The sequence below is a fragment of the Alternaria dauci genome, chromosome 3 (assembly GCF_042100115.1).
Source record: "Alternaria dauci strain A2016 chromosome 3, whole genome shotgun sequence".
Lineage (NCBI taxonomy): Eukaryota > Fungi > Ascomycota > Dothideomycetes > Pleosporales > Pleosporaceae > Alternaria > Alternaria dauci.
The window spans coordinates 2,057,633-2,079,954 of NC_091274.1; the positions used below are offsets into that span (position 1 = coordinate 2,057,633).

Consider the following 22,322-nt stretch of genomic DNA (forward strand, 5'->3'; position numbering starts at 1 on the left):
TTAGCCGGGTTTACGCCAGCCGAGCCTACGGTAGCGGTAGCAGTTGACCCCGCCAGCAGCTGAACTTGCCAGCAGCTGTACTTCCTCACACCTTCACCTACGTGCCACAACTATATTTTACCATGGCCGACCTCCTCTCAGGCATGTCCAAACTCAACCCGTTTTCAAAAAAAGAGATCGATGATGAAGAAAAGGGAGATTTTGTTGATGCGGGGACAGTGGCAGGCGGCGGCCACGCATCAAGGCAGTCGCATATCACAAAAGACAAACTGCGCGTGAGCGAAGCACTCAAGAGCTTCCTCGTCAAAGAGGGTGTTTTGAAAGAGTCTGAAGCTGGCCTCAAAATGGAGGAGCCAAGCGCAGCGTTGAAGGAGCTGCTCAACAGAAGTCACATCAAGGTTCCAGCGGAGGTCATCAACAGAGACCATCCGCTTCCCGAATACTTCATCAGCTCGTCGCACAACACTTACCTGATGGCGCATCAACTCTTTGGCGAATCGCATGCTTCTGCATACGAAATAGCGCTGCACACAGGATCCCGTTGTGTTGAGATCGACGCCTGGGACAACGACGATAATCAAGAAGAACCAAAAGTCACCCACGGATATACACTCGTCTCTAACATACCGTTCCGCCAAGTATGTGAGACGATTCGTGATGTCGTCGACAAAGAAGCGGCCAACGAAAAGAATGCTGCACCTATCTTGATCTCCCTAGAAAATCATTGCGCAGCGCACGGCCAGCGCCGCCTAGCGCAGATCATGCAGGAAGTACTTGGTCCCCGACTTCTCAGCAAAGCTATTCGCGACAAGGGCACACGCGAACAAGAGGACTCAAGTAATCATGAGCATGTCACTCTTGCAGAGCTTGGGAACAAGGTGGCGGTCATCGTGGAGTACCATCTACCCAATGAGGAGGAAAGTAGCAGTAGCGACTCGAGTTCTGACGAGGAGGAACAGAAACAAGCTCGCCATGAGTATGCAGAGAAGAAGAAGGCCACTAATGCTGGTACAATTCTCCCCGAATTGGCTGAACTAGGGGTATATGCTCAGTCAGTGAAACCGGTCAACAACTCTTGGTTCGAAGCAGAGCTAGACAACGCGCCTCATCACCAACTTATCAACGTCTCAGAGTCAGGTCTGAGAGCTCACCTTCCTGCCAATAGCGCCAAGATCGCACGGCATAATGCGCACCACTTGATGCGCGTGTACCCCAAGGGTACCCGCATCTCGTCCAAAAACCTCGCACCAGTACCATTTTGGGGGATTGGCGCCCAAATATGCGCTCTCAATTGGCAAACCTTCGGCGCGAGTTCGCAAATCAATGAAGCACTCTTTGCCGGCTCTGGTGGCTATGTTCTGAAACCGGCGGCACTTCGTGCGGGTGGTTCTGGTAATCTCAACACTGGACGCCGGAAGAAGCTTCGCCTGCACGTTGCCGGTGCAACGGACGTTCCCTTGCCCAATGACCGCGACCATGATGACATCAAGCCTTACTTGACATGTACCCTTGTGCATCCTAACGACATGAACAACATGCCACCGAAGCGCAAAACCGCCCCCTACAAGCCCCACAAATTGACCGGCTTCTTGCACAAGGATAACTCGCCCGCCAACGATCCTGTGTGGAAAGATGTCCTGGAATGGGAATACGAGGACAACGAGTTGACCTTTTTACGCTTGTTGATCAAAAGCGATGACAGCTTTTCACGAAACCCTATCTTCGCTGTCGCAGCGATAAGACTGATGTATGCTATGCCCGAATGGAACTTCATTCGGATGCTGGATTTGGGCGGGCATGAGACTAAATGCACACTGCTCGTCAAATTCGAGTTTCTGGACATCTAGGAGTTTTGGGCCGGCAGTAAGTACGAAAGTGATGAGCCGGACTGCGATAGAGGGTGGTTGTGTAAGGTCGCAAAGATGCACGAGAAATTATGTGGTGATGGGGGCAGTTGCTGAGCATTTGAAGTTACAACCAACTCGCAGCTCTTAGTGGAGATTTCGCAAACAACGTCTCAGTACATGACTCTCCAACGACTTGTGCCATGCTCAGTTCTCCCCAACGCTACTCACTGGATTCTTTTCCGATGCATGCAAGTCCCCGCAGATCATTACTCTTTACACTCAACTCTAGAACACGTATCCCCGTCCACTAAGGCCCGTTGGTCTCCACCTTTCGAGCCCTTCCACAAATGCCCAGTGCGCCAAATGTAGACATATTTCCGTTGCGCCTCCACGCTCCTGCGCATTAGTCTCGTGTCTAGCCGATAATGTCAACGCCCGCACGTTGATCGCAGTCAGCTCATTCTTCGTTTCTAACTCCACAATCTAGGTATCGCACTTGCAAGCTTGTGGAGTATGAATCGTTCCCTCATCAAGCGATGTCCACGCCGCAAACCTGCAGTACGATAGCGCGAGTTTGTAGGGACGGCCCGTCGCTGAACATAGTGGGGGATAGCTGAGTCGCTTATACCCATTGGTACACTGTCATACTTTCGGCTGATTTACATGATGGGTAGTGATCGACCGAATTGAACATGACATATATATGCATAAACGAGGGGTCTGCAGATGGAGAACTCTGTGTGGTTGCTGGGGTATATTATGTGGGCGAGGATGGCAATACGAACGAGGGTCTATTTGTGCCGCATGCCGGTTCATGAGCAAGTTTCAGTCTTCTCATGACATAGCTATGCATGGCGCCACACTGCAGTCTGCATCGGCACTTTCTTAAGCGCAGGGATCGGGCAACGGGGCGGCACATGAGTCAAAGCAAAAGTGGAGGATAGAATCATGTATCCGGCGGTTAGGTCGACAAAACGGTAGCTGCCAGTGTCGTTGGAGGTAGCTTCAGATAACCATCAGAATTTGCGATACGGTTCATTAAATCTAATATGATGAGAAAGGTTGATGTAAAAAAAAAAAGACACCGTGGTTCGTGAACGCGTGTGATCGAGACTCAGACCTTCCCACTACCACTGGACTCAGCTTTTTCGCTCTCCGCGACATGCCCCTCTTTTTCTTCCCTGCCCCGTGAACATACTTCCTGCCCTGGCGTTACCCCCTCCATCTCCAGAATGTGGTTTGGTATCACTACGCCCTCCTCGGTTCGATTGTAGTTCGTGTCTTGCATATGATAGACCCCCAAGTAGTAGAAACTGGCAATTCCTATCACATAGAACAATAAGATGCCACCTGCCTCGGCGATGAACGGTATCTTGATGCTGTCGAGACCGAAACAAATTGCTTCACCTGCTCCAAGCACGCCGCGAAAGACGCCGACATAGTGGGTAAGCTTCTGAGGCGAATTCGTGAGAGCGCCAATCCAGTAGTAGACGATGTTATGCCAAAGCTGAGAGAATGTCCAGTTGAGCATAAAAAGGAAGAATATCCATCCAAATTTCTGTTCGTCCCAATCTGTAGGATTGGTGGGTGGATTGTTACGATCGTAATTTCGAGTCCGGATCTACGTAATGTCAGTTTGTGATGACGAGCGGTCGGTTCCTGCGCGTACCATTTCCCAGATCCACGCAATGACTAGAGGGATGCAAACGCCTGTCAAGCCGATCAGTCCGCGCTTGCGGCGACCCCACCCCGGGTAGTCGAGAACACATTGCAATGCCCATCCTGCTGGTATCTGTATGACAACAGCGATAAATGAAAGCAGTGAGCGTGTGCGCAGATTGTTGTTGAAAGCTACAGAGACGTAAGCGCTGACTTGTAAACGTGTTTCGAAGGCATACCATTTACTGATCCACTGTACACTAGAAATCCTTCAGCTGGTAAGAATGCCGGCAACATCATGAGGAGGATGGGGTCTGTGAAGACTAGCAAATTTGCCCTGAGCTCCTCCCAAACTCCCCTTGGCCGATCAAGGGCAACGACGGAGCCGTCGTCTCTCGTGAGCTTGTGTGGTCGAAGCAAAGCCAGACATAGCAGGCCACCGATGACCATGATGACTATGAAGGCAATGTACACTGATCGAGGCACACCAGCAACAGTATCGGAGTTCCTGTTTATGATGACTGGGATGATGCCACTGATGACGGAACCAAGCGCTTGCATGTTCATAAGTATGGTCGCATAAGATCCTTTTTCTCTTTCCTCAGGATAGCCGGTTGCAACGTAGCCTGCAGTGATGAAGACCATTCCTGCACCGATGCCGATGATGGGACCAGCCGCGTAAGGATAGCCGTTCTTGCCTGTCTCATCGTAGTACCAGAGAGATCCCACATACACAGCGTAGGTTTGAACGCCAATGCACATAGTAAGGCCAGGTCCAAGCTTGTTCAAGATAGAGCCGCCAAAAGAGGAAGAGAAGAACCATACTACAGAATGATCAGTACGGGTCGCTTATAATGCTCGTATATGGTTGTGTACCTGCGCATAGCGTCGCATTGACAACCTGGACTACCTGCGCTGAATCCGGCTTCCCACCACCAGCTCCTAGAAGGTTAAGCGCAACGTAAATGCCAGCAGAGGAACCAACACCGAGGCCAGCTATTAGCATCTGAACCCACGGTCCGTGGTAACGAAACTGAGGAAGGTTCAGGATCTTCATGACGTGTTACGCAAGCTCTCTCCAAAAAGCAACACGACGCAAAGATAAGCAAGAACAGAAAGTAGTAAATGATAAATGCAGAGGTGGACGTTACACTAACAAAGGGAAGGGCCGAGGCGTGGGAGTAATATAAACTTCACGCCATCTGGAGCTGCGCCTCCCCCAGGACCCTGAGAATCAAGAGTGGGTGCACATCACTAAGGACAAGCACAAGCTCACACCCTCAACCTCAACACGGGGCAGGCAAGGGCAGGTCGCAGCCTCCACCGATAGATAGCAATATGTCAGAAGCTACCAGGGTCCTGCCGCATAGCTTCCAGGGCCCATTGATCCGTCTGCTTCATCTGGCAGCAATCGACCATGGTATCCTAGTGGCTTCGAAAGCTAGTGCGCAATGTGCTTACTGACGAACCAAAACTCTATGATAGCGGATGATAGCGTCAAGTTCCCGTACCGGGCTAGCTGACTCGCTAGGGGCGGGCCATCAAGCTGCAAAGAAGAGCTGGCGGCCTAAGCCAAGGAAAAAGCAATTGTGGGAAATAGGGTAATAGTTGTACCGCGCTGAACGCTACACTTTGGGGAAACAATGTCTGAAGATACTGCACTAATTCAGTCATTAGATTCAACACAGCCTGTACTTACTTCGGTAGCTTGATGATAGGCTGGCCGAAATTTTCGGGAGAGTTGTTCGGGTTGGGCTGAATTTGACATTGCATACAGGTGCTGCAATTGGGGCTACTGAACACTGCGAGGACTGCTCCACCATGGAGTACGCTACGCAGCCGCCGTCAGCAAAACTACAACACCGGGTGTGCGGATCCAATTATCATGAAGGAGCTCGTGTCCACAGCAATGGAATTCCCCTGACGGGCCGTCCCTTTGGTTGCCGTTCTTCTCAATCCCAGACCTGCCGACAGCTTACGTTGATGCGCTTGGTGCCCATATAGCCCTTCCACTTCTTATAGGCCTTCTCCTCGGCTGCTGTAGAGCCTGGTGTACCTGCCGGCCAACTTGCAAGGTAGGATGGACATGTGCTAGGTATCGAGCGCGCCATCGCGTGCCAGGCCCAACGAGCGTCGCCGGTCAGATGCACAACGTCGCCACTGTGGACTCGGATGGCCACGCTTCTAGGCGCATTCTCACCTTCTCCACCATCTTCTCCGCGCGCCATGATGAAGATACCATCGCATCCGACGCTGAAACTTGCAAGCGCTCGCTGACACTGCTCGCTGACGTCACGATGTACAGGCATAAAGTCTTTGGCTGAGTACATCAAAACCACACCAGATTCCGGCCGAATATGGGGGAAAAGACCGGTTACAAGCGTTGACAAATCGGCTGGGAATGTCGTTGCATGCTTTGCATAGCTGCGAGTAGGCCAATCGTATTGCTCGCCGAGCGTTAGCCAACGAAGCTTGGTGTATAAAAACTGCTCATTGCTGAGGGGCTTAAGCTTGTCTTGAACCTTTGGCGTTAAATAGTCCTCCGGTGCTGCCCGTTGACGCAAAAAAAAGCTACTGTCGAAACGCAGTTCGTCTGACGCGGGTTTCGGAGCTGGAGGGTATGGGATATCATAATCTGCCTGGAGGTTGATCTTATGGGCTGGATCTGCCAGATCTCGATGCATGAGACATGACGTAAAAAGTACTTGCGTCTCGGGTGGAAGGAGTCCGGGTATAACTTGAAGGCCAGGGAAGTCGCGATGTTCGAAGATTCGCGCATCTTCTGCGGGTATAGAAAGCTGTTTGCCCTTTGCATATGCCTGGCAAGCAGCTTCGACCTGAGCTGCGGGAATGATGCCTGCAGGGTGCCAGATGTCTTTACGGTCTTCACTGAACTGGTCGCGTTTATTAAGGTCAAATATATCTGGGTCGGTCTCTAGGTCAGCTTTACGCATGCTTTGGTATCGCCAATGTTCTTTCTGAATGAATTGTGGTGGTGTAGCATGCGTGTCATGATGCACCGAACCCTTCTGCCACGATTGTTAGCCAGACCCGTTCAGTCCGAAGGGGCGACATACGAACGCGCTCGGTGGCATCCGTGGAAAGGTCCATTGCCGCGGTACGAGGGTAGAAGCGTTGTCGAAGATGGGGGCGAACTGGCACCTGGATTGATGATTGCCTCGTCAATGATATATGCAGTCGCCTCAGGACTCGCATCGACTGCAGCAAGAGCGTACAAAGGTCGTAATCGAGATGCACAGAATGCTACCCGAACTGCATGACGGACATGACAGGAAGGCTAGGCCCACGAAAAGATTGAGGGGGGACGTGGTTCGTGCGTTTCGCTTATCGATAAGCGGCGCAATGGCCTCTGGCTACCAGTGGTGCTTTTCGCATTCCCGTTCGCGACCCTTCTTCAACGCGGCGTGGCTGGCACACGATAGATGTTGCCTTGTCGCCCACTGCCGACTCCGATGTTAACTACGCCAAAGGATAAAACAAAATGTTGGACGTCTGTTGTATGCGAAAGCATCGTAGCGTTATATCAGATGGTGCAGGACGAATGCTGGTGAGAGATGTAAGGAACTGGGCCTTTTGCCTGGCAAAAACAAAGAATTGTCCAATACTCTACGTCTAAATTGTCTATTTCGCTACCTTATGCTGAACGCCACCAACCCGGCTTCTCATCACTTTTTATCTGACGATACAGAAATGTTGAAGAAGAACTTTGCTCTACCGCGTTCCGTTCGAATGCCTCGGTTGCGCCGCCCCACCATTCGTCGTCGCCATCGCTGGGTGTACCTCGTCCTCATCTACCTCGATCATCACAATGCAAGTGCACGCCGCGACTGATGATCCATCAGTCTGCCTCTGGAACATGCTATCGGTGGTATTGGAAGCGTACGTCTCTTCGAGAAGTTCCACAATATGGAGGTGATCTGTTGCGGCAAAACACGCTTCGTATATATTGCGATGTCGCGCGCAATCCTCCCGGGATACACGAAGCTGGACTATGCGATATGAGTACTCCCCGGACCAAATCTCCAGAGGCCACAATACCTGAATTTACCAAAGCCTCAGTGCGCTGGGGTCCTTTTTTATTGGTCCACCCCCCAACACAATTGAGGTCACTGCGATGACCTTGCACAGCGGCGCCAATGGGTTCTTTACCATGTTCTCCGGCAGAGTTCTCGTACTGACAAGGTATCGAAGAGGGACGTACTTGGCGATCAGCCTGAAAAGAGCTATGGGTAACGGCCGATACGGCCTCTGTCGTCGGTACTGGAGGCGCCATCTTTTCCTTCCAAGATGAGAAAAGAATAGGGAAAGACTGACTACTGGAGTCCAACAGCCGCGGGTGAGGCGTTACTTATACTTTACATGTTGTGGCATTTGCTGAGATGCGATGAGCCACTCCTCTGTTCAAGACACTGAACTACGACCGACAGCGCAGAGTCGCAGGACTCAGCCCATTCAACCTCCCGTTTGTCAGTACGCTAGTAAGCTAGCTGTATGTAGAAGGTTTTGGATCCTTAGCATCAACGGGGGGATGCGGGTTAGGGGCCGCTTCCGGCTGCATAGACAAGAGCGGAAGGACATCTACTCGCGCGTAGGATTCTGGCGTGGGATCGTGGCTGTGGACACAAAACCTAAGCGAACTTCTTGAATCTACAGACCCATGACCACGGCACTCATCGCAGCTTCCGCAGTCGAATCAGACAAGAGAGTCTAGGGTGTTACAACGGGTGTGCGAGCATGAGCACCTACCGGTTGGTATGATGCAGCGGATGTACCCTCGTTCAGGCGGTGACTCAGACTCGTCTGTGGGACGAGTATAGTCCACGGGTTACATCCGAAGTAAGGAGTGGCATCCTAAATATCAGCCGCATCCCGCGTGACTGGGACGGTCCAGACATGCTCAAAATAGAGTGGCCGGGAAGCCGAATATTCCCGGCACGTAGCCCGAGTCAGTGGTACCGCAAGCAGGAACGGTTGACGGTGAGATTGCACCGGGAAAGATACGGCTTATTCAACACGGAACCGCCAATAACATTCAATCTCTTTCATCATGCTACATGAAGGAATAGGTGCATCAAGTAGTTAGTTGAGCAGGAGTTACGCAATAACACTCAGAGATCGGATCACGAAATCACTTTCCAACATCGAAGATACGCTGTCTTGTGTTGTGAGAGGCTGCCTCAGGCATGTGTGCTTCTCAACCTGGCCTTGGCCGATGCAGATAAGGATCACAGTGAGAACAAGCTAGTGTCGCTATTAGGCAACACCCATAGTGCAAGCTACGGATCCCTTAAGCGGTAGAAAACAAGCTGTGTGTACGGGGAAGCGTGCCGGCGCGCAAGGGTGCCCAGGTACGGTAGACCTCCCAAGGCCTTAGCAGCCTTATCGATCCAAAGAGGAAGGAATGGGGATATTGAGCCGCTTCCCCGTAGACTGTACCGTTGTTCAAGAACGTCGCCGGGTAATGTTTTCGTGGTATCACCCAATTACACACTGCTGTACACTTACACAGCCCTGTCACCTGGGCAAGAGGCGGAACCACACAACCCGGTCCCCCGGACTTGATCCCACGCGGCCAATCTTCTCGAATCGTTCAGCCGATTGCAATACCGGCAAGTAGCAAAGTAGTGGGGAAACCTAGCTGGGGCGAAGCCTACGTCCGCGGACTCGAAGACCAAGGGGTCGCGGTGTCTCTTTGCACCCGCACACTTGTCGCTCAAGCTAGCAGACAGCTGTCCTCGATTATGCGCAGCAGAAGCTGCGCACAAGTAACCAAGTAGTGGTGAAAGCCTTACAAATTCGGCGGTACTGCGCACTTTTCGTTCCGACAGCATTGTCTAAAAAAAACCAATGCGATCTTGATATCGTCGGTGCAAATTTGCGCCTGAACTAAATCCTATTCCGATAGGCTGCTGCAGTCTTCTAGAAGCCTGCAGTTGATGGAAGGTGCCGATCCCTAGGCACAAGCGGTGATGGAGCGCTTAACGCTGGCACACTGGGATCAACCTGATCACCGTAATAGTCGCAAAACATACATTCTTCTATGCAGGTAAAAGGCCAAGTGTTTTCGTAACCAATGCCCACATCGTTAACGCTCATACGGTGTGAGGGCGCGGCGTATTTCTTGATGCAGACTTAGGCGCCCCCTTCCCTGCATCTGGGTGCATGAGGGTGGGTGGGCAGCTTATTTGTTTGGATACGAAGACGCCTTGGATAAGAAAGCAAGGATCTCGTAGCCACAACTTTTTTTCCTCCGCAAATCCTCCAAATCTCCCATGCTTTGTAGTTTCGGTTTTGTGTCTGGAGACAATCAGTTAGAACATCTGGGTGCAATTGCATGTTCACAGCCTGATCACTTGCCACCAACCGCGCGACAGGTGGCCAACAAGGATAGAAGGCGCGATTTGTTTTACATGCATCCTTCAGAGTCCGACGTCTTTGCATGCGATCGATGCCTCTTAGTCTCTGGTCATAGCCACAATTTCACCGCAGCGCAGCGTGAGACTTTCGCCTCAACCTTGATACTGTGCCTCCGCGGAGTGGTCTACGAAGTATTGTTACGAGCATCGACATATTCGACAGCAGTTGAACAGTGATCAATATCTCTAATCTCTAAGAGACCTAGTATGTTTCACTTTCCAGCAAAAGCGAGCGCTAAGACTGTAGGCCGGGGTGCGGTTCTTACCATCTAGTCTGGTCACAGGACCTATCGAGGGACCAAATAGTTCAGCTGATACTCTCCATTCTACACCGCCTCGTTATGCCAAGCCTACTGGTATCCTTGACGTGCAGGTTAGGCAGCCCTGTGAAGTGGATATCGGCCCCTGGGCTGACAGCCATTGAATGTTTTCATGGAACCGTTTTGCAGCGTATCGTGTAGCCGGATTGGAAACGGGACTGAGTTTAGGGTGTCGATTGATGAATTTTGAATCCTTTAAGATTGGCTGGTATCGTATTGCGGTCGCGATCATCACGATGCCATAACATGACACTGTGGCTACTCCAATACTGACAAGGTACCTGCAACGATTGTAGACCGTGCGAGCCAACAACGATGCTCGGCATTCAGATTAGGGACATTGCAGTAGTTCAGGCAACGGTGTGGGGACATCCGCGCGAAGCGATCAAGCCAGGAACCGTCGAACTCTCCAATGCGCCAGAAGATGATCTTGGAAGCATCTCTGAGAATCGGACCGAAAACAGCCCAGCCTCAGGTTAGGGGTTATCTCTGGTCAGTTGACCAAGCATCCATCACTGTTTGGCTAGCCTTGACGAAGTGAGTACCATACCTGTCGCCCGATCGACCTTGCAGTAACGACGCAGGCTTGTAGATCGTAACATCCACTTCTGCACGTAGACGCGGCAGTTTCGAATATGGTGGCGCCGTCAGGTGATGTTACGTGTCGAAGCCCATGTATCTAGGTACGTGACCGACGCTGAAAGCAATCGCTTACGATAGTCAAAACAGCGACTTGTCAATCTTTTGCCAAACTGGATATAGTTCGGGAAGTGAATCGTGATAATACATTGTATGTTACAAAGATAGCGGAGTTCTTCATTTCAAAACTGGGCAGTCACTACTACGGCTAAGACATCAGTGCCAGTGACGTTTGTTTGCTTGTCGACCGTCACAGCCTGGCACTTTGCGAGAGGGAAACCCGTTCAGATATTACGTACACCAGAGTCCGCAACAATGGTGACCCAAGCGTTCTCCCCGCTGATGATGCGGCGCAGTCTCATTTATCGTTGCGCGGAGGCACTGGATTGGCTGCGGCAGCCACTTTGGAAGCTTGCACAATGGCGTCGATCTCGCGAGACATGTTGTCACGCCTGGCTCCTTTAGACGACGAACAGGTGCAGCCACTGCTTGCTGAAGAGCCGATACACCAATCTTGCGTCAAAGCCAAAGGTAGGGCGTATTGGAGCATCTCGCGTGTAAAATTTGCAGACTGAGATCCAGATTGCTGGAAATGGGCTCCAAGCACAGCCGCATGATATGGGCATGGGGCAGTTGAAGGTAGACGTGCCGTTTCGTTAGCCGCGGAAGAAGACATGGTTTGGTTGTGGTTTTCGATAGAGAAGGCATCGTGCCTACTGTGGCTGCTCATGTTCACAAAGTCTACGAATTATAATGACTGTGTTGGGAGTTGGTATTGAGTGCTGAAACTAGAGTCAGAGTCTTCTCGGACAGACCTCGAGGGAGAGAAACAATATCGAACTTACCTAGAAGCTCAACAAGCAGTATTGTAAAGGGCCGCCTGAAAATGAATGATACAGAAAGTGTCAGGTTGCCGATGGTGATGTTGATACCGGGTCGGTACTGGGACCTTTCGTGTTTGTATGGTGTTCATATATCCCAAACTCAAGGCCAATGCGGTTGCTTCGCACGTATTCGCATCGTCCACTCCTATACTGACGCCCTGTCTTGACCCACTACAGCAACATGAAGCATGGAGCTTCACTAGCTCTCGCCACTTTGCTAAGAGCAGCGATGAACCAGGGCATGGTACAGGGCTGTAAGCTGCATCGTTTACTTGTTGATCAGCTTGTTGAATTATAATGTGATACGGTGGCGTTCTTGTATCCGATGTTGCATGAAATCTGTTGAGCTTTGCCGCTCTTTAGGGTCTCACTGCTCACAATCAAAGCCGGTACATACAAGAGCATTGGTCATCTGCTATCTTGATGAAAATACCACGAGTATCTCCCAGATGTGTGAAGACATTCGGTTAGACATCCAACAGATCCGAACCTTATCGTACTGGTAGACCTATCACAAATTTCCGACTCATTCGTTTATCCTCTGTTTCATGTGTGTACCTTTAGCGGAGAAAGGGGGACACGTGGGCCAGGACATGGGCTGGAGGGTTCACAGACACCCCGAGGAAGAGCATCGGCCAACTCATGCTTTCCGCTTATGGAAGCGTAGACGTGGATCACGTATCCTCGGCACGGGGCCACAGGTTCCGGGCTGTTTCGATATTGCAAACATGTGGACATGGTGCATGTCAACCCCAGCTTTCCTGCTGCCGGAGTTTCGAGGCGAGGGAACAGAATGCCTTGCGGACGAAACGTGATTGCGCTAGGTATGCTAACAAGATATCCGAAAAGACACGAACATCTGCGGCCTCAAACAAGTCCTGCACATGCGATGGCATGTCCAGGATCATAGAAGGCGTTGGGTCCGTTGGCAAGCTCTCGACACAGCTCAGTCCAAGATAAGCGCTAGCATTACGGCGTTCCTGTAGCTAGGCCTGGCAATACCCCTGAGGAACCCATCTGTAGGCCTAGTTGCAGGGTATCGGCAGGACAGTGGATCTAACAGGAGACGAAGGTTCACACGTCACACTAGGATCTGATTGACAGATGACAGATGCAGGTACGGGTCTTCCAGAACCCTCAAGAGCTCGGACACGGAGGGCAAAGTCTTGGCTCACCCAACGTATGAGTCGGCATAACGACCCTCACCCAGACAGTTGGCTGAGTATGCCTCCTTGAGCATCTGGTGATTGTCCCAGCTTCCCTGATGACCTAGTCGCGACAGTTAACATGGACCATCATCTCATCGCCAAGAGGTTCATGCGGGTCTGGCTGGCTTCAATTGTGGAATTTGATCCCATCATGAGTGAGGTCCCGAATTTCCGTAGGGTTCCAGAGGACGTGCCATACAAGGCTGCAGGTGCAAAGGCGATGGAACTATTGCCCGAGGTGCGAGTAGGGATCTCGGTGGCAGGAAGTAGGCAAACGTCCGTGCTATCGCGCAGCATCTCTAGACGATCGTTTGATCCTGATACTCGGCCATGGTGAGCATAGAAGTGTTCCTGCATCTGATTTTTGCCAAGATGTTCGCCGTCGATGCCCCGATTCGCTTAGATAGTCTGTATCGCATGTGCGTCGTAATCTCTTGAAGCAGTTTGTGAAAGTGACCCATGGCGAGAGGAGGCAACTCAGTAACAGATGCTCAATCCTGAGGGCAAAGACCATGTGCTATCCCACTTAGGGCTAGGTATGAATGCGTTGTCATACACACCACCAGACTACGCTTACATTGCTCTGAAAACCGGTGAAATAGGCCCCAGTCAGAGTGCCGATCGTGGTGCTAAAGGACGCAGACGAGGTAACGATGGCAATGTGGAAATGAGGAGCCTGGTTGTTTCTTCATTTCCCATGTGTCCGCACTTTGCGCCTCTATACCGGTCAAGTCGCCAATTTTCATCGCATCACGAGCGCGGAAATTTTGAGCTCGGTGGCTGTGAATCAGCTGTGAGGGCTGTGATAATCCGCGATCGCATTCTTTCCGTATTGGGGTTGTAGGCGCGTAATTGACGCCTTCGCATATGCATGGCGCAGTCCTGCAGCCTCGCTCAGGTGACGTAGGCAATGTACAGAAAGCCTGCCGTCAACAAAATAACGTGTCTTGAACCAGATGCGCGAAATGGAAGCAATGATGAGGACTCGGCGGCCGATGGGGTTGGTGTAGTGTCTGGACGTGGGGAAACCGCGATGTTTCCAAGGTTTCGTAATCTGCCACCGGAACTTGCCGCTCCACAAGATCGGGCGCGGGGGGAACCGAGGCCCCTGTCAGCAATTGTTGCAAGTCTGCGATAACCGCAAACCTCAATTTCTTGCCAACTTTGATGCGACGACTTTTGAAAGGACTTTCCATACCGGCTGCGAAACGATGAATGGAACGCAAGGCACCAATGGCAGCCCAACAGGCCCGAAACTCCTATGGAAGCATGCTTCTCCACAAACAACACCCATGTACCGGTTCCTTGAATCAGTGAACAAGACACACAATCTGCAGCTTTCCAACTACCCAGAGCTACATGAATGGAGTATCAAAAATGTCGACAAATTCTGGCAAAGAGCCTGGGATTTTGTGGGTGTCAGGCACCAGGGAACCCCAACATCAGTCAGTCGACTCAGGCCTATGCAGATTATCTGTGCTTACAATCGGTAGGCAGTGGACGAAGACGCTCCCATGTTCCCTCGTCCAGCTTTCTTCCCAGGTGTAACACTCAACTTTGCCGAGAACCTCCTCTTCCCCACCGCGACAGTCGATCCCTCCTCACCCGCCGTTCTCGCCGCGACAGAGACCACAAGGGAGACTGTGACATGGCAGGAGCTCAGGGACAGAGTAAAGCTGTGCCAAGCTGGCATGATGCATTTGGGTCTCAAGGAAGGCGATCGCGTGGCTGGCTATGTCGCGAACCATACAAGCGCCTTGGTAGCAATGCTGGCTGCGACGTCGCTGGGAGCTGTGTGGACAGCAGTCAGCCCGGACACAGGCGTCCACGCTGTGCTCGACAGACTACGTCAGATTGAGCCAGCCTTGCTCTTTTCAGACAACGCCGCCTTCTACAATGGCCGGAGCCATCCAGTGCTGCCCAAGGTTGCCGATATCGCGCGAGACCTACCATCTCTCCAAGCTGTTGTTATCTTCCCTACAGTAGCTTCAGTAGAGTTCGATGTCACCTCCGTTCCTGTGCAATCTGGCAAGACCTATGACTACGCGACATTTACAGCACTGAAGTCAACGTCGGAGCTCATTTTCAAGCAATTGCCGCCAGACCATCCAGTATACATTTTGTATTCAAGTGGTACAACAGGTGCGCCCAAGTGTATTGTCCATGGCGCCATTGGTACACTACTTCAACACAAGAAAGAGCACATCATTCACTGCTCGATGACGCCCAGATCACGACTCTTCTACTTTACTACATGCACGTGGATGATGTGGCATTGGCTGGTTAGCGGACTGGCGTCAGGGGTCACATTAGTACTCTACGACGGCTCGCCCTTCCGCTACGTAGACAAGTCCGATCCGTCAACTTCCGTTGCAGACGACCTAGCAATGCATCGTCTGATAGACGAATGCGGTATTACCCACTTCGGCACCTCCGCAAAGTACCTTTCCATTCTGGAGCAAAAGTCCATTGATCCCTCTGCTGCTGGGCTTGTCATGAACAAACTGGAGGCGATATACTCCACGGGTTCGCCACTCGCCCCTTCGACCTTCTCTTATGTCTATTCTGCCTTCCCCTCGACTATCAACCTAGGCAGCATTACCGGTGGTACGGACATCATCTCATTGTTTGGCGCACCGAACCCACTTCTGCCCGTCTACGAAGGCGAAATTCAAGGCGCTGGTCTAGGCATGGCGATTGCTGCGTACGACTACACAGGTGCCGACATCTCAGCCTCTGGCGAACCGGGCGACCTGGTCTGTACCAAGCCCTTCATATGTCAACCAGTGGCATTCTGGGGCCCAGAAGGAGAGTCAAAGTACCGGAAGTCATACTTTGACAAGTTCACAAACGAAAAACAGCAGCCCATCTGGCATCACGGCGACTTTGTGCGCTTCAATCCTGCGACCGGCGGGCTGTGGATGCTCGGACGCAGTGACGGCATACTCAAACCTGCAGGCGTACGCTTTGGATCAGCTGAGATATACAATGTAGTGCTCCAGCATTTCCCCGAAGATGTATCAGACGCGCTTTGCATTGGGCGAAGGAGAGAGACTGATACAGACGAGACGGTCGTCCTCTTTCTGAAGATGGCAGAAGGCCGTCAAATATCGGACAATCTTGTCGGAAAGATAAAAACAACAATCAAGCAAGCACTCAGTGCACGCCATGTTCCCAGTATCGTGGACGAATGCCCGGAGATACCTGTTACTACCAATGGCAAAAAGGTAGAAGGGGCTGTCAAGCAAATATTGTGTGGACTCAGCGTCAAGACAAGCGCGAGTGTAGCCAACGCTGAATGTCTAGACTTTTACCGGGACTGGGCGAGGGCGCATTGATTGTGCAAAGGTCACTTTGTATATTGAGCACTCTGCTATGCCCCCGGTCAAGCTGTCAATTGCTTGTCGGGCTGGCAAGACAGCGTCTAGCCGCTTCTGATGGTATATCAAGCGTGATCAACAGGTGAGAGCCGCGTTTAGAAATCTCAGACCAGCAGCCTCCACTTCAGTTGCGAGCTTAATTCTACGATGTTGTGTATGGTGCAGGCAAGAGGAAAGCGCTAGCAGATCCTTTCAGTCACAATTGACATCTTGCACTATCTGAACCACTCACGAGCTCACGCTCTTGCCTGATTGTGCCGACCCATCCTCCCACAGCCGCATCAATCCCTTCTTATTGTAGGTATTGTTGCTTCTCTTAGAAGATCTTAGCAATCTTCTTGTCAACCTGCGTGCACAGGGCATCGACGACGCTCACTCCAGTCTTGATTGTAGCTTTGACAACACCCATAATACCCTCTGGATAATGCACCATAACAGCAATGGCGCCACCTTTCGCGGCCACTTCATCTCCGTCCCAGCCTCTTGTCACCACAAAGATATTGGAGGCACTGATGTTGTGTTCCGTGTTGGCAAAATGATTGTGCGCGAGGTAGGCGATGTTTTCTGCATCAGTGAGCTGGTGCTGTGAGTAAGACAGATTCGAGCACATACGGGCTAAAGCGAGGACATTACGCTCGAGCTTGACGAGTCGGTTGGTCGCTGCAATTTGGTCTGCGGGATCGAGTTCTTCATAACACTCGTTACGGAAGGGACGCACGAGCTCGTAGATGCGCTGTTCGAGCGCGTTTGCGGGCTCATGCGCAGACATTGGGCAACATGGTTCCGACTTGCAGGTGTCAAGAGAGTGCTCGCTGTTTAGGTGTGGTTTTGGGAGTGAGAGAGGGCTTAGGAAAGCGAGGACTGCAGAAGAGCTGGATGCCAAGCCATTGCAGTTGCACATATAAACGTTGACCCTACAGTCTAGATGCTCATCCTCACCGCCACTAGCACACGCTGCAGTGCCTCGGTATCCTCTGAGGTCGGCTCTTTTTTTTCTTTGATTCATCTCCGTTTGTCACACGCGCATGTTTGAAACTCTTCCCATCGCCCCCTCTCTCTCCGAGTTCCTCAATAACAGCACCCGTTGCTAATCCCACGCTTTCCTGTCCGGGTGACATCTTCTCCGTTTTCGTTGCGTCGTTGTCGGGATCTGGGTTGGTGGTGAAGTGCAGGTCCACGACCCTAAAGCTTCCCAACTGAATGTACATGTCTGTTCCCATGCTTTCTCCTGTTCGGAGAATACCGATCAACTTGTTTTCTAGCCTTTGAAGTCACCATATCCATCATTGCCTTCCTTGGCCAGGATCTCTTTGATAGCCATGTCCACTTTCTCTCCCAGTCCAATCACGACGTTTTGACCCCACTTGACCTGCTTCCACATTACGACGGTAAACTTGCCTGGACCGTCGTGAATGCAGACGGTGGCCTTGTGGCCGACTTCACTGTTGTTGGGTCCGCGGACGTCGATGACGGTGATGGAGATTTGGGAAGCGCGGACGCTGGGACCGGCAGTGTATTTCACCAGAAACGCGAGGTTTCCTGTATGTGGTTTGTCAGTTGATTTAGGTCAAAAGCAAGAGGAGCTACTCGCCAGCAATAGTCTCAACGACGTGCGAGGGAAGAGAATCGCGGCGAGGGTTGAGATAGGCAAACATGTGCTGCAGCAAAGGGTCGCGTGTTGGTGTCGGAACAGCCATGCTGGAAAGACGTATCGTAAGAATATGGTGAAGATAGTGAGTATCTTTGAGGGGAAATCAGCTGCGGCAAAGGGAAGGTCAAATAGGCTGGGTCAGTCTGTCTGATGAGCTGGCAGCGTTGCCAAATAAAAGCGGGGCCAGCATACGTCCTCACCAATAAGGCACCGAGCGGAATCCGGGTTAAGACAATATTGGCATAAATTTCGTGTGCTGTCGTTATGATACCAATGTAATACTAAGTCACCTGTCGCGAGCACCCACCGTCTACTTGTCGAAGGTGCCAGCCCAGGCGTCTACAAATCCGAAAGAATTACAATACCAGATATTTGTTAATACACGATAGAGCCGCCCCATTATCCTCCATGATACAATACAATATACATGCGATACCGAATAAACCACTTCCAGATCCACGCGCCAGCGCCTGACCGCGCCGCGTCTTGACATCTACATGGCTCATCACCTCCCCTCTTTGATCTTGACGCAATCGGCAAATGCGGGGAAATTGCCTCTAAAGCTTGGGCCGAGTGTCCAGTTGTTCAAATCACGGAGGTGCGATTCGAAAGCCGGGTTGATGAGCCACTGGTCGTCTTCCTTGGGCAGCGGGCCCATGGATGTGATACCAGTAGGTGTCTTGGCAGCAGGGGGCTGTGGGGTCGAAGGGTCCTGCGGCGAACCGGCGTTCACTTGTGTGGAGAAAGGCGAGGAAACAGAGACGGACGAGGTTGTCGAAAGGGTGTGGGTGTGCACTTTTGAAGCCGGGAGGAGACAGTCGCGCGGCTCATAGGGCCAGTTGAGGGAGATGGTAGTTGTGAAGGGAATGAAGAAATTCTCAAAGGATACGGGCGGCTGGCTGGTGACGAGTCTATCGCGGAGTCGAGGCCTGGAGCAGGTTAGTCGTGCTCTGCTTCCAAACAGTTTGCTACATACCACGGAAGATGGTCAATCCACAATGCGTGAGGAGTAAAGAGCTGAGAAGGTCGTGGGGTGACCCAGTGCGGCAGCCGGTCGTAGTTCTCCTGCGTAGGTTCAATCTGCCAGCGCATGACGAGGAACATGATGAATACTATGGCAACCTGCTCTGGCCTACCGCAGATGTCGGGAAATGTGCGCAAAATGTCGGTAAAGAGCTTCGACAGCGGATGCGCATCCACGACACGGTCTGGATAGGCTAGGGAGGTGAAGTTTGGGTACTGCGGTCCAACCAGTGTCTTGATGGGCACGCCCTCGGCAGCGCGGTTCTGGCGGTCTTGGAGGAAGTCGAGCAGTATGACGTCCAGAGGACATGTTGCGGGGAGGTTGCGAGGGAGCGTAAGGTGGGCAACCATGGCGGGCGCATACATGGCATGCTGGCTGCTGCTCACGTTGCTGGGCCGCGGCTGCTGCGGCGGAGGCAGGCTTGGATCGACGGCCCTCCTCTGCCCGTTGTCGAGTATAAAGTCGACGCCCAGACGCTCGTCAAAGGGCATGTCAGTCTGCAGGTGGGGCGTCCGCGACTGCTCGAAATGGGGGCCGGGGCTGCCGTTGGAGTAGCGGCGCAGGTGGCTGTTTGGCGCATCGCTGGGGTACAGCCACGCCCGGCCTCCCTCTGTGACGCTGGGCGAGTGTATGCCGTTCTGGGGCGAGGCCGTGGACAGGTCGTGCGAGGCAATGTGGAACTGTCGCGGTTCGGCAGCTGGGACAGGCGCGTCGCGTGGCTGCTGAGGGTGGTGGATGGGAAGGGGCGACCGCTCGGCCGCGGCTGCCAGTTCTACACATTGTCAGTGTGATGCTCTTGCCAACCAAGAAAAAACTGTCAGTCAACATGCCATTGAGGCCGCCGGTGGCGCGGACAATGGGCTGGATGATGCTCAGCACGCTCTCCAGCCGCTTCCTGATGTCTGCGTTCTCCGCCTGCACCGCCTCCTTCTCGCGCAGGACAATCTGCAGGTCATGGTAGGGCTGCTGGCTCTCGAGGTCGCGGATGCGCTGATTGAGGCGGTCGATCTGGTTCTTGGTGCGCTCGCGGATGGCGCGCTGGGCTTCGCGGTCGTTTGCGCGCTTGCGGGCGAGCTGTTCGGGCGTGAGGTTGGCGACGCCCCGCGAATTGGGGCCCGTCCTGCGCTTTTTGTTGGGCTGGCCATCGCCCGAGCCATCGTCTCTAGGGGCCCCTTCGGGTGTATCTGCCTCCGCCGGCGACGCCATGCTGATCATGGATGGATATGTGGGTTGCGATTCAGGAGGAGAATGGGCAGCCCCGGTGGCAGGATTTTCCCGAGTCATGAGCTGGCACGCTACACCACCCACGGCCTCTGCCCCCTGCACCTTGGAGCGTGTGGGGTATGCTCCCGCCTATCCGAGGGACCATTCATCGCCAACCTCGGCATCACTCAGCACCACTCAGCCTGCACTGGATAATGCCCTCCGCACCTGCACCCTTGATCTGCATCTCCACTTGCACCCTCGAGTAGCTAGTTGATCCATCTTCCTTGTTGCTCTTGTCGTTCATGACGTTGTTGTTGTCGTTGTTGTTTGCCGAATAAAACACACCATGGCAGGCCAGAATGTAAGCAAGCTGGGCATTGCTTCGACCACTCTCAAAGCCGGTATGCTCCGCGTCCTCTTCTCATGAACAAGCACTCATTCCGCCGACAGTGGGCTCTGCCCTCCAACGCTCCGTCACATCCCCCTTCAAAGGCGAAAATGGTGCCAACACGTACTTCAAAGATGTCATGTTTGCCATGCTCCGAACAAACCTAGGGAACCTCGACCTTGCCCAAGATCGGTACACAAGCGGCCCATCATCAACTCCCACCTACATGCAACATGCGGAAAAGTACAAGTTCGTGCCTGACAGCATCAAGCTACCCAGTGGAACACAGGCGCATTGGCTGGGGAGCAGGACTGCCAAGACGGTCTTGGTATACTTTCATGGCAAGACGGGACGCTCAGTGCGGGCAGAATACAACTAACACGAGTAGGCGGTGGCTATGTGTTGCCCTGCAGTGCAGGCCATATCCTCTGGCTCGACGACTTCCAAAAGTCTCTCGGTCCCAATGTATCCGCGCTCCTTCTCGCATACGACCTCGCACCCGAAGCAAGATACCCCACCCAGCTCAAGCAAGCGGTCGAGCTACTTGATCACCTTGTGCACACAGAAGGTCGTGACCCTTCTAGTCTAATCTTGGCCGGCGACTCCGCTGGCGGCAATCTTGCACTCGGCTTGCTCTCGCACCTCGCACATCCACATCCTGAGATTGCCCCATTGTCCCTTCCATCCAAGTTCCACGCCGCAGTCCTCATTTCGCCGTGGTGCTCTTTGACGCAAACTAATACACCAGCATTCGTCGCAAACGCCCAACGTGACATGTTTGACGCCCGATGCCTCTCTCGTTGGGCCAAGGGTTTCCTCGGCTCCGACTCTCCATTTGCCGGTGATTTCTACAACGAGCCTGTCTACGCTGCTCCAGAGTGGTGGGAGCCTGTTGCCAATGTCGTAGAACAAGTCCTGATATGGGCGGGCGACAACGAGGTCCTAAAGGATGGCATCGAGGAATTTGCCAAGAAATTTGCAAAAGGATTTGGAAGCAAAGGTGGTCTGGTTACCACAATTGTTACACCAAAAGCGTGCCACGAAGAGATGATCATTGAACGATTGTTGGGCTACAAGGGTGACTCGGGCACGGGAAGTCAGCAAGTACTCGAAAGCTGGGTCAAATCGAAGCTGTAATGAGCAAGACTGGAATAGCACGTACTCGGACTAACGACACATTTACTACACCATCGCAATTTGCAGCACACCATGCCTTGCTCACAGTAGTTTTGTTTGCAAGTCTTGCAAGAAGACGTGATGACGATGGTTGCCCAGACCACAGATGACGGTTGACATGAAGCTAATGTAGAATGCTTTGTTGTAGCGTATCGAGTACACGATAATCCGAGAAAGGAGCCAACGGACGCAAGGGGCGCGATCGGTCCATTCGGAGACCGACCACGGACCAACATTGCACATCAACTTGTTCGTATAGTTCCTCGTATTCCAAAAGTCGGTACATCGGAGGCAAACAAGCGTGCCAACATGTACGACAGTCGCGTTACCCCATTGTAATGTGGCGTCTCGCCCCCGTGAGGCTCGCCGCGGAGCTGCTCTTATATTGTCGTGACGGCATCATTTCGCGCAGACCGCTCCGCATGCGGTACCTAGACTGACCACGATACGCCATCCTGCAGAAACCCACTAGTAATGGGACGAGGAGCAAAATGGACTACACG

The 22,322-nt window shown here is 52.5% G+C and overlaps 8 protein-coding genes across 8 annotated transcripts; 3 read left to right on the forward strand and 5 right to left on the reverse strand.

The window, feature by feature from the left end:
• Nucleotides 1–91: 91 nt before the first annotated feature.
• ACET3X_004317 (uncharacterized protein) lies at nt 92–2,007 on the forward strand. The gene has a single exon (XM_069450508.1). It carries the CDS (start codon nt 123–125, stop codon nt 1,845–1,847), a length of 1,725 nt encoding a protein of 574 aa, XP_069308295.1. The 5' UTR covers nt 92–122; the 3' UTR covers nt 1,848–2,007.
• Nucleotides 2,008–2,961: 954 nt separating this feature from the next.
• On the reverse strand, nt 2,962–4,563 carry ACET3X_004318 (uncharacterized protein; the record flags this gene model as incomplete). The annotated part of the gene is made up of 4 exons (XM_069450509.1): nt 2,962–3,468; nt 3,517–3,698; nt 3,746–4,330; nt 4,383–4,563. The coding sequence occupies 4 exons, from the start codon at nt 4,561–4,563 to the stop codon at nt 2,962–2,964; spliced, it is 1,455 nt and encodes a 484-aa protein (XP_069308296.1).
• Nucleotides 4,564–5,458: 895 nt separating this feature from the next.
• ACET3X_004319 (uncharacterized protein) lies at nt 5,459–6,617 on the reverse strand (the record flags this gene model as incomplete). The annotated part of the gene is made up of 2 exons (XM_069450510.1): nt 5,459–6,535; nt 6,588–6,617. The coding sequence occupies 2 exons, from the start codon at nt 6,615–6,617 to the stop codon at nt 5,459–5,461; spliced, it is 1,107 nt and encodes a 368-aa protein (XP_069308297.1).
• Nucleotides 6,618–14,286: 7,669 nt separating this feature from the next.
• ACET3X_004320 (uncharacterized protein) lies at nt 14,287–16,332 on the forward strand (the record flags this gene model as incomplete). Its single annotated transcript, XM_069450511.1, has 2 exons — nt 14,287–14,439; nt 14,488–16,332. 2 exons carry the CDS (start codon nt 14,287–14,289, stop codon nt 16,330–16,332), a joined length of 1,998 nt encoding a protein of 665 aa, XP_069308298.1.
• Nucleotides 16,333–16,690: 358 nt separating this feature from the next.
• Nucleotides 16,691–17,143, reverse strand: ACET3X_004321 (uncharacterized protein; the record flags this gene model as incomplete). Its single annotated transcript, XM_069450512.1, has 2 exons — nt 16,691–16,938; nt 16,987–17,143. The coding sequence occupies 2 exons, from the start codon at nt 17,141–17,143 to the stop codon at nt 16,691–16,693; spliced, it is 405 nt and encodes a 134-aa protein (XP_069308299.1).
• Nucleotides 17,144–17,632: 489 nt separating this feature from the next.
• Nucleotides 17,633–18,071, reverse strand: ACET3X_004322 (uncharacterized protein; the record flags this gene model as incomplete). Its single annotated transcript, XM_069450514.1, has 2 exons — nt 17,633–17,913; nt 17,966–18,071. 2 exons carry the CDS (start codon nt 18,069–18,071, stop codon nt 17,633–17,635), a joined length of 387 nt encoding a protein of 128 aa, XP_069308300.1.
• Nucleotides 18,072–18,530: 459 nt separating this feature from the next.
• ACET3X_004323 (uncharacterized protein) lies at nt 18,531–20,255 on the reverse strand (the record flags this gene model as incomplete). Its single annotated transcript, XM_069450515.1, has 3 exons — nt 18,531–18,954; nt 19,002–19,821; nt 19,880–20,255. The coding sequence occupies 3 exons, from the start codon at nt 20,253–20,255 to the stop codon at nt 18,531–18,533; spliced, it is 1,620 nt and encodes a 539-aa protein (XP_069308301.1).
• A 346-nt stretch (nt 20,256–20,601) lies between these two features.
• Nucleotides 20,602–21,780, forward strand: ACET3X_004324 (uncharacterized protein; the record flags this gene model as incomplete). The annotated part of the gene is made up of 3 exons (XM_069450516.1): nt 20,602–20,656; nt 20,706–20,984; nt 21,032–21,780. 3 exons carry the CDS (start codon nt 20,602–20,604, stop codon nt 21,778–21,780), a joined length of 1,083 nt encoding a protein of 360 aa, XP_069308302.1.
• Between the last annotated feature and the right edge of the window lie 542 nt (nt 21,781–22,322).